This window comes from Periophthalmus magnuspinnatus, chromosome 4 (assembly GCF_009829125.3).
Source record: "Periophthalmus magnuspinnatus isolate fPerMag1 chromosome 4, fPerMag1.2.pri, whole genome shotgun sequence".
NCBI lineage: Eukaryota > Metazoa > Chordata > Actinopteri > Gobiiformes > Gobiidae > Periophthalmus > Periophthalmus magnuspinnatus.
In genome coordinates, this window is record NC_047129.1 from 33,769,317 (window position 1) to 33,787,103 (window position 17,787).

General features: G+C 44.2%; 2 protein-coding genes across 2 annotated transcripts; both read left to right on the forward strand.

Moving 5' to 3' along the window:
• Positions 1-766: 766 nt before the first annotated feature.
• Positions 767-8,954, forward strand: mpv17l2 (MPV17 mitochondrial inner membrane protein like 2). The gene is made up of 5 exons (XM_033965086.2): positions 767-1,085; positions 3,966-4,127; positions 5,686-5,762; positions 7,461-7,589; positions 8,804-8,954. The coding sequence occupies exons 1-5, from the start codon at positions 896-898 to the stop codon at positions 8,879-8,881; spliced, it is 636 nt and encodes a 211-aa protein (XP_033820977.1). The 5' UTR covers positions 767-895; the 3' UTR covers positions 8,882-8,954.
• Positions 8,955-12,036: 3,082 nt separating this feature from the next.
• LOC117369940 (uncharacterized) lies at positions 12,037-17,425 on the forward strand. Its single transcript, XM_033965284.2, has 4 exons — positions 12,037-12,118; positions 14,416-14,835; positions 15,983-16,140; positions 17,274-17,425. The coding sequence occupies exons 1-4, from the start codon at positions 12,037-12,039 to the stop codon at positions 17,316-17,318; spliced, it is 705 nt and encodes a 234-aa protein (XP_033821175.1). The 3' UTR covers positions 17,319-17,425.
• The last annotated feature ends 362 nt before the right edge of the window (positions 17,426-17,787 follow it).

Here is a 17,787-nt window from a genome sequence, read left to right on the forward strand (position 1 = left end):
GATTATTTGTCGCTTCATAACAGAAACTAAAATACACAAACGACATCCGACTGAAAATGAAACTAAAACATCTAATTTCACATCATTTTTGAAGATTAAACTTGAATAAATCAAACTTGACCTGGATTAAACCTGAGAAAATCCTTCCGTACGACGCAGTAAAATCTAGTTCAGTCCCAGATTATAAAGTTTATTGTGTAGATGAAACTTTAAGGGCGGATCCTCACACTTAATAAATCAAATTAAATCAAATATTACGACTCGTTTTGGTGCAGAATGGACCGTTTTGTTGTTTCCACATTAAAAAAGGGGGAAAAATTTTAAAAAAGGAGTTTTACTTGTCGTGTTTCGTCTTAAAACAGATTTAAATTTTAGTCAATGTTTGGCTCTTTCGGTTTAAATCTACAAAATAAAATAAAATGGCGTATTCATGGAGATTTTTTGTTTAAAATAAAACCTTTTGTGGCTTCACCAAACCAAAAATGACATGATGTGAGAGGATGATTCTGGTTCATCCTGTGTCTTTTATTATTATTTTTATGTTTTATTTTAATATCCATGAGCTGTTTGACTCCCTGTTTGTTTGTTTCTTCATAAATCTGTCTAATCTAAAACATTAACGTGCTGTAAATGCTTCTTTTCATTTAAAACTTGATAAACTTTCATTTTTAAAAACACGATGTGATGCAGTTGCTCCTCCACACCTGCAGGGGGCGCCTCCACGTCCTCTCCCGTGCACTTTGGACTGTCTCCTCCGCGCTCCTCTGTCTCTGTCTCTGTCACGTTGCTCTGCTCTTTCAGGATGTCGCGTTAAAACTTTTCATTTTCCGCGTCTCTTGTGCGTAAAGTTCCGCGTCTCCGTCCCCGGGCTCCGGTCCCCGCTGTGGCCGCGCACATGCTCCCTCAGGCGGGCAGAGAGTTCCTGGTGCGGATCCGGTTCTTCTGGAGGCCGTTGTTCCAGGGCCGGTACCTGCTCCTCACCAACACCGTGAGCAGCGGAGGGATGCTCGGCCTGGGGGACGTCCTGCAGCAGGCCTGGGAGAAGCACAAGGACCCGGGACACCAGAGGGACTGGAGGAGGACAGGTGAGGACAGAGGACAGAGGACAGGCCTGGGAGAAGCACAAGGACCCGGGACACCAGAGGGACTGGAGGAGGACAGGTGAGGACAGAGGACAGAGGACAGGCCTGGGAGAAGCACAAGGACCCGGGACACCAGAGGGACTGGAGGAGGACAGGTGAGGACAGAGGACAGAGGACAGGCCTGGGAGAAGCACAAGGACCCGGGACACCAGAGGGACTGGAGGAGGACAGGTGAGGACAGAGGACAGAGGACAGGCCTGGGAGAAGCACAAGGACCCGGGACACCAGAGGGACTGGAGGAGGACAGGTGAGGACAGAGGACAGAGGACAGGCCTGGGAGAAGCACAAGGACCCGGGACACCAGAGGGACTGGAGGAGGACAGGTGAGGACAGAGGACAGGCCTGGGAGAAGCACAAGGACCCGGGACACCAGAGGGACTGGAGGAGGACAGGTGAGGACAGAGGACAGGCCTGGGAGAATCACAAGGACCCGGGACACCAGAGGGACTGGAGGAGGACAGGTGAGGACAGAGGACAGGCCTGGGAGAAGCACAAGGACCCGGGACACCACAGGGACTGGAGGAGGACAGGTGAGGACAGAGGACAGAGGACAGGCCTGGGAGAAGCACAAGGACCCGGGACACCAGAGGGACTGGAGGAGGACAGGTGAGGACAGAGGACAGAGGACAGGCCTGGGAGAAGCACAAGGACCCGGGACACCAGAGGGACTGGAGGAGGACAGGTGAGGACAGAGGACAGAGGACAGGCCTGGGAGAAGCACAAGGACCCGGGACACCAGAGGGACTGGAGGAGGACAGGTGAGGACAGAGGACAGGCCTGGGAGAAGCACAAGGACCCGGGACACCAGAGGGACTGGAGGAGGACAGGTGAGGACAGAGGACAGGCCTGGGAGAATCACAAGGACCCGGGACACCAGAGGGACTGGAGGAGGACAGGTGAGGACAGAGGACAGGCCTGGGAGAAGCACAAGGACCCGGGACACCACAGGGACTGGAGGAGGACAGGTGAGGACAGAGGACAGAGGACAGGCCTGGGAGAAGCACAAGGACCCGGGACACCAGAGGGACTGGAGGAGGACAGGTGAGGACAGAGGACAGAGGACAGGCCTGGGAGAAGCACAAGGACCCGGGACACCAGAGGGACTGGAGGAGGACAGGTGAGGACAGAGGACAGAGGACAGGCCTGGGAGAAGCACAAGGACCCGGGACACCAGAGGGACTGGAGGAGGACAGGGGAGAGGAGGAGGTGAGGAGGAGGTGTTTTCCTTCAGTGTTTAAATCTCCTGTGACACAAAAGTGACTCCTGAAGCTTTAGTCCATGATCTGATGTTTCTCCTCATAAACAGACCTGGAGTTGTGTTTTTTTTTGTTTCATTCTCACGTTTGAGTCACTTTATTTTTAGTCTGTTTCATCTCCAAACCTCAAAACGCTCTGTTCCACCTTGTGATGTCATCGAGTGGTGGTTTTCTAGTGGACTCCTCCTCCTTTTACCTTTAGCTCAGTGGAGACGTCGCAGCTGAACATCAACATCGAGATAAACGATGTTATAAATATTTACAACCGACACAAACTCCACACAGAGTCAGTTTGTTTTTTATTTTATTTTATTTTTAAATTTATTTTTTCTACGACAGACGCCATTTTGAGGACCAGGCTCAGACGAGTTTAAAACGATTTAATCTGAGAGGAGTTTAGACTTTGGGTTTGAGCAGAATCGAAATAAAACATTTCACAATAAGAATAATATAAATAATAATAATCATAATAATAATATAAATAATAGTAAAAAAATAAATGTTTTTATGATGTTGAATGTGTCGCTTTAATCTCGTGTTGGTTCAGGTTTAATCAGTAAAATAATAAAAAAATATTGGAAAGAAAAAGATTTGTGATATATAAACATTTGCACCTCCTCCTCTGTGATATATAAACATTTGCACCTCCTCCTCTGTGATATATAAACATTTGCACCTCCTCCTCTGTGATATATAAACATTTGCACCTCCTCCTCTGTGATATATAAACATTTGCACCTCCTCCTCTGTGATATATAAACATTTGCACCTCCTCCTCTGTGATATATAAACATTTGCACCTCCTCCTCTGTGATATATAAACATTTGCACCTCCTCCTCTGTGATATATAAACATTTGCACCTCCTCCTCTGTGATATATAAACATTTGCACCTCCTCCTCTGTGATATATAAACATTTGCACCTCCTCCTCTGTGATATATAAACATTTGCACCTCCTCCTCTGTGATATATAAACATTTGCACCTCCTCCTCTGTGATATATAAACATTTGCACCTCCTCCTCTGTGATATATAAACATTTGCACCTCCTCCTCTGTGATATATAAACATTTGCACCTCCTCCTCTGTGATATATAAACATTTGCACCTCCTCCTCTGTGATATATAAACATTTGCACCTCCTCCTCTGTGATATATAAACATTTGCGCCTCCTCCTCTGTGATGTATAATTGTCTCTTCTCTGTGATATATAAACATGCTCACGCGCCTCCTCCTCTGTGATGTATAAACCTACGCGCCTCCTCCTCTGTGTGATATATAAACATGCTCACGCGCCTCCTCCTCTGTGATATATAAACAGACGCGCCTCCTCCTCTGTGATATATAAACATTTGCGCCTCCTCCTCTGTGATATATAAACATAATCGCCTCCTCCTCTGTGATGTATAATTGTCTCTTCTCTGTGATATATAAACATGCCCACGCGCCTCCTCCTCTGTGATGTATAAACCTACGCGCCTCCTCCTCTGTGTGATATATAAACATGCTCACGCGCCTCCTCCTCTGTGATATATAAACCTACGCGTCTCCTCCTCTCCTGCAGGTCGCATGGTGGCGGTGGGCTGCTCCCTCGGACCCCTCCTCCATGTGTGGTACTCCTGGTTGGACCGGGTGCTCGTGGGTCGGGCTCTGACGACTGTGGGGAAGAAGGTCCTGGTGGATCAGCTGGTGGCCTCCCCCGTCATGGGCCTGTGGTACTTCACAGGTGAGAGCAGGGACTGACACGGAAGAGAAAGAAAGAGAAAGAAAAAGAAAGAAAAAGAAATAAAACCCCAGGATCAGGAAGAGTTAATCTGAACATTTAAGACCAGAATGAGTCTGAAGCAGCAGAGACAGAGAGAGGACATGGTTTGTCAAAAAAACTCGAAATAAACTCAAAATAACAAAAAATAAAAATTAAAAATAACAAAAAAATGAAAAAAACAAACAAAAAAAACTAAAAATAACATAAAAAATAAAGAAAAAAAACTCAAAATAACAAAAAAATATGTAATAAAAAAATAATAATAATTAAAAAAAAACAAACAAAAACTTAAAAAGTAAACTCAAAAAAGAACCCCAGGATCATGTCGAGTTAATCTGAACATTTAAGACCAGAATGAGTCTGAAGTAGCAGAGACAGAGACGTTAGGATGTTGTTGTAGAATAATTATAATTTTACTCACGATTCTGCAAAAAAAGATGAGGTTTTAATGACATCAGAGTTTAAAGTGACACCTGAGTGAACTCATGTCCAGCGGGAGGTGGATCTATTTTTTGCTTTTTTGTCTCATGGTCACGAAGTTTAAGAAAATAATCCTGATTCTAATGACGTTTCCTCGTCACACACAGACCTGGAGTTGTGTTTTGTTTCATTCTCACATGTTTAAAACTGCAGATTTAGACTGAGTTCTTCTCTCAAACTGAAAAAACACTCTGTTCCACCTTGTGATGTCATCATGTGGTGATACAGGAAGTGCTCCACTGTGTTTTTAAACTCCACACACCTTCATTTATAGAATCATTTGGATCATTTCAGTCCTGGAGTTGTCTCTTATCTCGACTGAACTAAAGGTAAAAGGAGCTGTTCACTTTGAAAACTACCACTTGATGACATCACAAGGTGGAACAGAGCGTTTTGAGCTTTGTAGATATAACAGACGAATAATAAAGTGCGACTCAAACATGTGTGAATGAAACAAAAACACAACTCCAGGTCTGTTTTTGAGGAGGAAACATCATTAGGACACGACTTAAACCTCACGAGAGTCACTTTTTTGTGATATACAGATTGACACTTTGGACTCTATGACCTTTAAACTCCTTAAGATTAAAATCTACCAATGATATCAAAGTAGAACGGGGTCAAAGGTCATGTGATAAGAGACTGGATCATTGGATTATGAAATACAGAGACACGAAACTTTGATTTAATTTGATGTTAAGGTCGAGGAACAGCTCATTTTAACACACTATTTGTAACAACAACTACAAATACTACCACTACTACTATTACTACTACTACTACTTTTATGTAAATTAGACGTGACCAAGTATGGAACGACCTCTACAGTTTTTATGTTGGAAAAACTAGACAATATTTTTATTTAAATAGTAAAATACAATTGTTTAACCGTGTTTTAGTAGCAAAATATAAAATTATAATCCACTTGAATCAGTCCCGTTGAGCTTGTGTCTTTATGGTTCTCATCTCTGTGGATCGTTCAGTGCAGTTTGTAGAGTCGGTCTGGTGGACAAACCTCGTGTCTCTTTGTGCGTCGCAGGTATGGGTCTGACAGAGGGACGCTCGTTTTCAGACGGATGCAACGAGTTCAGAGAGAAGTTCTGGGAGTTTTATAAGGTATTCAACACTCAACATTGACACAACAACTGAGACCTGGTGTCCTCATCTGTGGACAACACATTTTGGGTTGTTTAGGCCACAGTGCAAATTTTTAGAAGAACAACAACAAGAACATGTTCAATTTTGAATATTTCTAAGGGTTTAGAATATTTATATATATATATATATATTTTTTTTTATGTATTCTATTTTTTATTGTATTTTAATAAATTTTTTCTTTTATTACTTATTTATTTATTTTTATTATTTGTTGTTCTATTTTTTATTGTATTTTAATTTTGTTTTTATTTTATTACTTATTTATTTATTTTTATTATTTGTTCTATTTTTAATTGTATTTTAATTTAGTTTTTATTTTATTACTTATTTATTTATTTTTATTATTTGTTCTATTTTTAATTGTATTTTAATTTAGTTTTTATTTTATTACTTATTTATTTTTTTTTATTTTTTTAAAGGCACATGTCTCCCTGCACCCGTTTATTCTGTTCTGTCTCTGGTTCAGTTCAGTCGTTTGTTCGTTTTTCCTTGTTATCCCTTGTCGCGCCACTAGAGGGGGCGCGAGTGCACACCAACGCGCCGCGGACGCTCGAATGATTATTTTACACGGCCGCACAACGGCTCTGAAGTATTCTGTGTATTTTTTGTGATATTATGTTTAGAACTTCTACTTTGTTAATTTAACCACGTGGCCACTTGTGTAACCACCATTTTGATTTTTAACTAATAAAGCTCCACAGATGAAGACTCGTGTTTGTGTCCTTGGGCAAGACACTTAACCCCCCTCAGCCCCAGTGTGTGTGTGTGTGTGTGTGCACCTGGTTTTACTCACATTATCGGGCAACTCATTCTGCTTTCTGATTGGATAACCAGCTTGAGAACCAAAACGCATGACTAAGAAACGTTTTTTTGTAATTGGTAAAGAGTCACATTTTTATATAGTTGTCCGTCGCTATGTCGAGTTTCACCTTTGGCGTTCAGGCCTGTGTGAGAAAAGTGTATAAAGTGTGTGGTGAGGGGTTTTTACAGCCAAAAACAGAGAGAATAATGTAAAAAAAAAGCTGATACTTCGTGGATTTCGTCTATTGCGGGTTATTTTTAGAACGTGACCCCCGCCCCCCCCTTTTTGGGATGATATTGACGATTATCACGGCCAAAATAATCACGATTAACGATTATATCACGATAATGATTAAAGTTGTTATGGAGATGAATAATTATAACTTTTAACTGAGAATATAATATATGCGCAGGGCCGTCGACTGATATTCGGAGGCCCGTGGTGATAAGCCTCACATGGGCCCCCTGTAATACAAATTAATAGGAAGACGACCTAATTCTGGGCCCCCTAAGACCCTGGGGCCCCGGACAACAGACCCCTTTGTCCCCCCTGTCGACGCCCCCGTGGATAAGTCGTTTCTGGTGATGTTTGTTGGTGGTTATCACAATTATTTAAAATGTCCCACGAATCGACCTTTTTCATCACGATAAACGATATTATTGTTGTTTATTGTTCCTTTTTTCATATCTAAAGTCTAAAAAAATCGTAGAAAATCGTACATTCTGTCTCTTCAATGTGGCTGGAAGTGCAAAACGCTGTGATTGGCTGACAGCGACAGACTTCCTGGTTGAATTTCCGTGTTTTCAAAGTTAAATCTCTCGTTTTTTTAACCCGTGCGTGTTGTTTTTTTTCAGGCGGACTGGTGCGTGTGGCCGGCGGCTCAGATGATAAACTTCTACTTCCTGCCTCCGAAGTTCCGTGTGGTTTACATCAACACGGTGACCCTGGGCTGGGACACGTACCTCTCGTACCTCAAACACAGGGTGAGGCCCGAACATGCGCCGTAAGGCCTGGATATACGGCGAGTTCTTCTGCTGACGTGGCGAAAGGCGGCGGCCATCTTGTGAGCGGAGCTAGAGCCAAAATTATAAATGAAAATAATGTAAAAACGGGACCTGGAAATGCAGATTTAAGTAGAAAAAGATGAAGTTTAAATCTGTCAAATGGGCAAATCCGTGTTTATGAGCGAAGACGTCCATCCTCAGAACAATAGTAGGGCCATTAAAGGTTGAATAGCAGCGGATTGGACGAGCAGAGAAACGTCACTTTTTATCCATTTGACAGATTTAAACTCCGTCTTTTTGCTCTGGATCAGACCTGGACGACTGAGTGTTTACACGAGCATTGATTAAAGTGTTAAAATGGACACGTCATGGAGCTTTTGTGGCTTAATAACACCGGAATTTTCACCCTAAAAACGCCGCACTGCTGGTTCAAATCCTCGGTGGTAGCTCACTTCTGTCCGTCTAGTTTTAAGCCACGTCCTGATGCTGTTAGCGCCTCAAAAAACAGACCTGAAGTTGTGTTTTGTTTCATTCACACATGTTCTGTCTGTCCCCAAACCTCAAAATGCTCTGTTCCACCTTGTGATGTCATCAAGTGGTAGTTTTCAAGTGAACTCCTCCTTTTATCTTTAGTTTCAGGAGAGATAAGTGGCAATTCCAGATTCGCTGAAATGATCCAAATGATTCTATAAATGAAGGTGTGTGGAGTTTAAAAACACAGTGGAGCACTTCCTGTTTCACCACATGATGACATCACGAGGTGGAACAGAGTGTTTTCTGAAAATGCAGAGTTTGTGTGTTAAACATGAGCTTCTGTCAGTCTACCCCCAGGGTTTGGTCCTGGTTTGATCCTGGTCTAGTCCTGGTCTAGTCCCGGTCTAGTCCTGGTCTAGTCCTGGTCTAGTCCCGGTCTAGTCCTGGTCTAGTCCTGGTCTCGTCCCGGTCTAGTCCTGGTCTCGTCCTGGTCTAGTCCTGGTCTCGTCCTGGTCTTTGTGTCTGGTTCTTGTCAAACAGAGAAACATCTTTATAAACTGAGTATTTAGTTTAAATATTAGTTTTAGTATCGATCAGTGTCTGACCTTTGACCCCATTTCCTCTGACGTTGACCCTTGACATGACCCTTGACTCTTGACATGACCCTGACAGTTTGATTTTTAATATTTAACTCGTGTTTTTCTCGTCGCTGTCGTCAGGATCAGAGACGCCCTCCAGAGCTGATCTCAGACGCTCCAGGAGACTCCGAGCCCACAGACCTGAGCCGGAAAACCTGAGAAGACCAAAGTATCTCCGCCCGATCGCCGCCCGACCGCCGCCCGACCGCCGCCCGACCGCCGCCCGACCTCCGCCCGACCTCCGCCCGACCTCCGCCCGACGACAGAGGAGCAGAGGTGGGACGGGCGGACGGGAACGAAACGCATCCAAACTGTCGTCACGGAGATGTGCAAATTCAGAATATGGAGTTTTGATACTTCGCAGTGTCGTCATGTCTATGGTAGAATGTTCAGCAGTTGCCATGGAGACACGACGCGCACATTAGCAAACACTGCCAAAAAAACCCCCCAAAAAACGTTCTAAGACTGTCTGAAAAATACAAAATGGATTTAAACAAACTGTTTTCAGGAGGCTGTGATCCGTCTGAGGAGTTTTTCAAAAAGGTGGGTGTGGCTAACGGAAAAAACGGTTGGCTAATGCTAGCTAACGGCGCAAATCCGCTCACCGGTCGCATCTCCAACTAAAACAGTTATTTGTGTTAAAATAAACCTCGGATTAAAGTCTTAAATCAGGTACTAGCCCTTTAAATAAAAAAATAACAGTTAATGATGATATTTGTGCTGATATGTCTGACCTCTGACCTCTGACCTCTGCACAGACTCACTGTTGTGCGTTTTGAATGTGGAGGTTAAGTTTGTGTATTTCTGTACAGTATTTATTACTGTAGAACTGTAGAACTGTCTGATTAGTTTGGCATCAGCTCCTTAAACTCGTCGTGTTCATCTTTAAAGTCCTTTCAGTTCCTCTTTGTTTCAGTAACGACGTCGTGTTTTTGAAGCTTTAGTGAAAAAAAAAAAATCACTTAATGAACAAAAGACGACGCTGAACTTTGTGCCACTTTTATTTTCACGTGGACAGGCCCAAGAATCACAGACATGAACCAGAAACCAACAAATAAAACTCAACTGCCAGAGGATTTTTGTGTAAATAAATAAACGTCCTTAAACTCGACGCTGAATAATCTATTTTCACTTCTGCTGTTTAATAAATAAAATATTGATCGTGTTTCCGATCACGTGTGACGTCACTCGCGGTTCGTGTTTGTACGTTTCATTTCTCAAAGAACCGAAAAGTGATTTATTTTAAAATGGATCAGTTTTATATTTGATACTTGTATTTTTATTTTGTGATTTGTGTTTTATTTTTGCTGCTAAAATCTGAAGAGAATAAAATATTTCAAACTTTTTCAACTTTTTTTTCTCAATGTATTTAAATTAAACTGGATCAGATTTTTTTGGAGTTTAGATGGAGTGAAATTGAGTTATTTTTTTTTTTATACCTGTGGTCAATATTTTTATACTTTTACATCAGTTAAATGTCAGTTTGTGGTAAAAAGTTGAAAACAAAAGTACAAAAACACAAAGTAAAGCTGGTCTGTGAAACAACCCCTCTGTCAGAACACGGAACAGTCCAAAATCTAGAGACGATTTACTCACAAGGACGACATTTCTCTGACAGTTTAAACCTTCATTTCACAAAATAAAGTTGCTGTCGTGTTTGTACGAGTCTAATTATTGTGGAATTTGGACCCGTTTTGACTCCAGTCTGTATAAAGAAGCGGAGCCACAGTTTTTCAATAGAAAGTGAACTGGAGTCAGAGTCGATGGAGCCAGAACCGCGCCAACGATCACTTCCTGTTTGGAACGTGGCGGCTAACACGACAGTCTATGGGTTTGGCCTTTGTTTACATTACGGTTGCTATGGTTATGTAATCACCTGTACTTATGTCACATCTGCTGCTCTGTCCAACCAGGAAGTAAAATGATCAAATAATGTGAGCAAACAGAGCGTTAGCATAGTGAGCGTTAGCATAGTGAGCGTTAGCATAGTGAGCGTTAGCATAGTGAGCGTTAGCATAGCGCAGCTCAGTGCTCAATACCAGGAAATAACCATCGTTTTAAGGAAATGTAAATGTAAAGGAGCAGATCAGAACATCCTCATGACTCACCATGATGAGTTTAGAAGCACAGAGCCCAGTTTTGAGGAGACAGTGATCAGTGGAAATGTTGTATAAATTATACAGCTTTAACTTTAATCTCCATGGAGACAAGCAAGTGGTGTGTCAGAAATATCCCACAGTGGTGCTTTATGATGTGTCTTCAGAGCTAGAATGAGCAGAATGAGTTTGGTGAAGGTGGTGAACTCTGAGGAGGAGAGAGGGGAGAAGAGAGAGGGGGAGGAGAGGAGGGAGAGGGGAGAGAAGAGGATAGAGGGGAGAGAAGAGGAAAGAGGGAAGAGGAGGGAGAGGAGAGGAGAGAGAGAAGAGAGAGGGGAGGAGGAGAGAGAGAAGAGAGAGGGGAGGAGGGAGAGGGGGAGGAGTAGAGAGAGAAGAGGGGAGAGAGGAGAGAGGGAGAGGAGAGAGAGAAGAGGAGAGAGAAGAGAGAGGGGAGGAGGGGGAGGAGGAGGAGGAGGAGAGAGAGAAGAGGAGAGAGGGGAGGAGGGAGAGGAGAGAGGGAAGAGGAGAGAAGAGAGAGGGGAGGAGGGAGAGGAGAGAGGGAAGAGAGAGAGGGGGGAGGAGGGGAGGAGGAGGAGAGAGGAGGAGGGAAGAGAGAGAAGAGGAGAGAGGGGGAGGAGGAGAGAGAGAAGAGGAGGGAGGGAAGAGAGAGAAGAGGAGAGAGAGAAGAGGAAAGAGGGGAGGAGGGGAAGACAAAGAGGGAGAGAGAAGAGAGAAAGTGATGGGAAGAAACAGAGGAGAAGAGGGAGGAGAGAAGTGAAGGAGGAAGGGATGAGAGAGGACTATAGAGAAGAGAGGGAGGCATGAGGAAAAAGAGAGATAGAGGGAGAGGAGAGAAGAGAAGAGATGGAGGGAGAGAAAGAGAACACGGTAAAAAATAACTCCTCAAATCAGATGAAAAGTACTTTTTTTTACTTTTCAGTCCTGATCAAACATGTAGCGCAGTGGAAAGTACAGATACTGCTGTCAAATGTACTGCAGTAAAAGTAAAAGTATCCAGTGTAAAACGCTTGTACTTCATCTGTGTCACACTGTAGTAACTCTGTGTTGACTTGACCCAGTGCCACAGTTTGCGGTCGGTGTTTACAGACTGACGTGGAGCTGAGGGCGTTGGATCCGCTCACCTGCTCCTCCCTCCTCACATCCTGCCCGTGGAGGATTTCCTCAGAATCATAACAAACGCCTCTGGAGCGTCTCAACATGGCCTCACGAGCGCTCCTGCCAAAGCTCCTGCTCCTCCTGCTCCTGCTCCTCCTGCTCCTGCTCCTCCACACCTGCGCAGGTACGTTCCTCTGGGGGTGCGTTTGGACGGGAGTCGGGACGGTTAGGAGATATGTAAATTATGCAAAAAAAAAAAAAAAAAAAACTCAAGCAAGAATGAAAAGAAGTTTGGACGACGTCTCTCAGTTTAAAGTCGTTTCTGTTCTGGTAAAATGTCGAAAAAACAAATATAAGAAATGAAAATAAACGTTCACGTATAATTAGCAGTAGAGTACTTTTCAGGGCACGTACTTTCACTCCTATTTGTCTAACAGTACTTTTACTCGAGTAGTATTTGTACTGAATTAGCTGTACCTCTCGACTTTAAAGATAAAATGTCTGTTTCCCCCAAAAATGCGACTTTTATGTGTTTTTTTCTTCGTTATTTTGCATTTTTTCATTGGTGTGACTTATACTCCAGAGCGAAATGCAGTAGTTTGTCTCATTTTTATGTCTCTGTGAATTTTAAAAATATTCTGTCCTTCAAATTTAATTAACGATATAAATAATTACGTTAAATTTGTCGCGTCCAGATGGTTTAGTCGCGCCGCAAAAAACGTTTTTCACTTTTACCTGAGAGAAAAAACGCCTGGACTGAGCTGGAGACACACGGAGAGGCTGAGGAGGTTGATGCTTCTGCTGCTGCGTGTGCTGACGTGTGATTGGCTGAGGGGCAGAGGCGGGAGGCTGTGATTGGCTGAAACCGCGGTGATTTGTGATTTTTGTTGAAGTAAACGAACCGCTGAACTCTGGGTGGATCCTGAGTAAATATCACGGTAAATATTAGCTCAGGGAACGATTAGCCACAGTAGCATGCTAGCTTTTGTTTTGGTTCGCTCCTTTAGCAAACAGAGCGTTAGCATAGTGAGCGTGAAGGCAGCTGGCGCCCGCTCAGTACTTTTCAAAAACATTAACCAGGAAATAACCATCGTTTTAAGTTAATATAAACGTAAACGAGGAGGTGACGGTAAAGTTAACAACTAGCATGCTAATCGCGCGCATCCTCGTTCTCGGACAGTGAACCGCGGCAAAGACGGCGCAGCACTTAGACTTATTTTGACCTAAAGAGCAGCTCGTACGCTCTATCTGTACTGACACGTTTTACGCAAATACACGAGGAAATGGCACAGCGCTTTTAAATGCCTCATTGTGTAACATTTCCGCCGATAAATAGACCAAAATTAAAGTGTTTATTTAGTTTTTCTCAGGCCAGTGCCAACAAATTTGAAATGACTTCTGTATCGAGTCAAAATCGCGTCCAGATGACCACATTTAACAGCTTATTTTGGATGTTTTTGTTGCTCTTTTGTTGTCTTTGAGCGTGCTTGCCTCTCCGCAGACGTGACTCGCAGCTGGGCCCGGTGATGGGTATACAAAAACATGACACAAAACGGCGCACTACGACTTCACAAACCTGGTGTGATGTGCCAGGGGTGGGTAAACTTTTGGACACTCGGGCCACAGTGGGTCTAAAATGTGACAAAGGGGCGGGGCCAGGATGTATATATGTTTATATCACATTAGAGATTTGACCTTTGACCTGTAGCAAAGTCTGAATATATAAGACTCACTGCACAAATTGTTTTCAAATGTATTAATTAAATCTGTAAAATTTGCTGCCAAACTCTGAACCGTAGCCGCCCGTTCTCGCGTTGACCGCTTGCTAGCGCAGTTAGCGTAGCATGCTTCGTAGCAAAATGGCGGCTGATATTTTACTCTTTGAAAACCGCGACAGTTTCTTGTCACGTCAGACACAGCCTTTGATCAGACTTCAGCGGGGAAATATTTCGTTGTCCGCTCCGTATTAAACACTCGACGCTCACGATCCATTTTTTTTTTCCTTTGATAAACTAATTTTTACAGATGAGAAAAAAGAAGAAGAGACTGACACACGCGACCGAGGCTGATGTAGCTGAAGTGCGCCGCCTTCTGGGGAAACGTTGGCATTACAGGGGAAAGATAAAGTGAACACGGTTTTGGTCACGTTGGCGGGCCGGATTAATAAGCCCAACGGACCGTGTGTGGCCCCGGGGCCGTAGTTTGCATATGTGCAGTAGTTTCATTTGTGCTGATTGTGATAATGCTCTGAAGGGGGAGGGGCTTAGCACAGAGAGCAAAGGGAGGGGAGATTCAGAGCATCAAAAATGAAAGTGAAACTAAAAAAAACAAACATGTCAATATGTTGTTTTGGATGTAGCATGTTTACGTAGCCGTTAGCCGTTAGCCGTAGAAGTAAAATAGCGTCGCTTTAAAAATGCGGAGCAGCACTTCCTGGATCGGCGGCTAATGTTTGTTGTTTTGTTTTGTTTATTTTCGCAGAGACGACGACCTCATCGCCCCCCTCCCCTCCGACCACGCCCCCCTCCCCTCCAACCACGCCCCCCTCCCCTCCAACCACGCCCCCCTCCCCTCCAACCACGCCCCCCTCCCCTCCAACCACGCCCCCCCGCCTCTCCACCACCACCACCACCTTCACGCAAAACGAAACTCCAACCGCGACTTATCTGCGGTCCTCCCCTCTCACCTCCGCCCCACCGCCTCAAACCTCCACCCGGAGCCCTGACCCTGGGACCGCTCCATCACTGGCCTCCGCCCCACCGACCTCCCCCGGCAACACGACAGACAAGCCCCAAGCCTCCACCCAGAGCCCTGACAACGGGACCGCCACAACTCCACCTGGGTCCACCTACACCCAGGACATAAGCCAAACCAGCCCAACCACCAACTCCACCAGCCCGGGTAAAACGCTGACTGTTTTTGACGTGTCTAATGTCGTAATGTTCCACCGTGCGGCATTAAACATATTTATATTGTATTGGATCAGTTACAGATGTTTTTGTTGCCTTGAAAAATACGCGTCTTTACTATGAGCGGAGTCGCCTCTGCGCAGATCTCACCTGTAACCTGGTCTGGTGAAGTCACAAGCGTTTTTTTCCCATGGAGATAGATTTTGATTGATATAATGCGGGACATTTCAGGTTACTGACAGATAAAATGTCCCTGAGCTGTGGGGTTCCCCAGGGGTCAATCCTGGGGCCCCTGTTGTTCTACACGCTGCAGTTAGGACGAGTCAGATCTATGTCAACTCAGGAGAGAAATCTAGAGGTAAAACTGGACTCAGACTTGAACTTTAACAGACACAACAAAACAAAACATCTGCAGCTTTTTACATCGAAAAACAAAAATCAAAGGTCAAAACCAGAGAGAGACTCGTCCTGCGTTTGTGTCCAGTAGATTAGACGACTGTAACGTCCTGGTCCCAGGACTAAACCAGGTCTAAACCAGGTCTAAACCAGGTCTAAACCAGGTCTAAACCAGGACTAAACCAGGGCTGAACCAGGTCTAAACCAGGACTAAACCAGGACTAAACCAGGTCTAAACCAGGTCTAAACCAGGTCTAAACCAGGTCTAAACCAGGACTAAACCAGGGCTGAACCAGGTCTAAACCAGGACTAAACCAGGACTAAACCAGGACTAAACCAGGGCTGAACCAGGTCTAAACCAGGTCTAAACCAGGACTAAACCAGGACTAATCCAGGACTAAACCAGGACTAAACCAGGTCTAAACATGTTGAATCAGTGTTTGTTTTGTGCAGTTAAAACCTGATCTTCCTGAAGATGTGACTCAGACCAAAGGTTTAAATCTAGACTCTGTTTTTCTGTGACTGAGAGGTTTTTATTCTGCCTCTTCTGTTTTAATGTTGATTTTATGATGATTATTTGTGACTATTTCGGTTTAGATTTGTTGTATTGTGATTCTCTCTCTTATTCTGTAAAGCTCTTTGCGTTACTTTGTGTGTGACCTGTGCTGTACAAATAAACGTGTAAGTTCCATAGTGCAGCTTTAAAGCACATGTTTGATGTTTTATCGTGTGTCCTCCTGCAGAGAGCTGGCAGTCGGGCCTGGAGCACAGCCCTGGTCTGGTGTCTGTGCTGGTTCTCTTCTGCCTGGTGGTGGCGCTGTGTCTGGTGGTGCTGCTGGTGCAGTGTGTCCAACACATCAGATCCATGTCCCGCTTTGAGAGGCTCCATGACGTCCCTATGGTGAGACTGACACCTGCTTTTTTACAAACTCAAAATAATAAAAGTGACAATTTTACAAGTAAAAACAAGAACTCATTTCAATTCAGTCTATTTTTATTTAAATGAACAAATAAATGCACTGATACTCAAGAGGAGGCAGTAAACACAGTCCCATTTTTAAAAACTTTAAAAAACAAACTTCTGCAGGAGGTGGAGTACATAGATCTGACCAGAAGAGGGAGCTAAAGAGCTACTGTAATGATCAAGCACATGATCCCAGATACTGCATACTACAGTACTTCACAGTACTTCACTGTACCTCACAGTACTTCACTGTACTTCACTGTACTTCACAGTACTTCACTGTACCTCACAGTACTTCACTGTACTTCACAGTACCTCACAGTACCTCACAGTACTTCACTGTACTTCACAGTACCTCACTGTACCTCACAGTACTTCACAGTACTTCACAGTACTTCACTGTACTTCATTCAGTATATCTTTCCAAAATGTAACATTTATGTTTTGAACAAAATAAGTTGTTGAATCAATGTTTGGATGTTTAAATTGCTGCTTTAGGAGGAAAAAATAATCAAAATAAAACAATGTATGAAAGTGGGCTCGCCTCTTAACAGATCTGACATGTAACTGTGGCCGACGTGTCAAAGCCTGATCTCGTCTCTTTCTCAGATGAGTCGGCCCCGGTCGGCCCCGGTCGGCCCCGGTCGGCCCCGGTCGGCCTCGTGCGCTGCTGGACGCTCCTTGTGCTCGGTCACGGTGTTTGTGACATTGGGCCGTGACCTCCTCATGAGGAGGTTCTACAGTGACCTCCTCATGAGGAGGTTCTACAGTGACCTCCTCATGAGGAGGTTCTACAGTGACCTCAGTCTGACCCGTCCCCAGGACCAGAGTGAGGCCCCTGACTCTGAGCTCAAACCTCCACCACGAGAAGGTGGAGCTTTGAGGAGACAGTGACAGTTTAAAACATAAAACAGCAAAAAAATGTTTAAAATATTAAGTCTGTCATGAGAAACAGATTATGTTTACTCTCCTCTCTCCTCTCCCTCTATCTCTTTCTCTCTCTCTCGCCCTCTCTCCCTCTCTCCCTCCCTCTCCCTCTCTCCCTCCCTCTCTCTCTCTCTCTCTTTCAGGGCCCAGTGAATGAAGAGTCTCCGTTCGCTCATTTCTCTAAATGACACTCGTCTAATGTCGCCTGAAGGAGAAACAACCAAATCTGCACAAAACGCCAGTCCTGGTTTAGTCCTGCTTCAGTCCTGGTTTAGTCCTGGTTCAGTCCTGGTTTAGTCCTGGTTCAGTCCTGCTCCAGTCCTGGTTTAGTCCTGGTTCAGTCCTGGTTTAGTCCTGGTTCAGTCCTGCTCCAGTCCTGGTTTAGTCCTGGTCTAGTCCTGGTTCAGTCCTGGTTCAGTCCTGGTTCAGTCCTGATCTAGACCTGGTTTAGTCCTGCTTCAGTCCTGGTTTAGTCCTGGTTCAGTCCTGCTCCAGTCCTGGTTTAGTCCTGGTTTGATCTGTTGTCTTTTGCACCATGAGGACATTCATAACTGTTGATCTGACACGATTGTGATGTTTGTGACGTTTGTGACATTTGTGAAACTTTTAGATTTGCACTTAGACGTTGTGTTTTTATGTTGAATAAAATAAACGTCT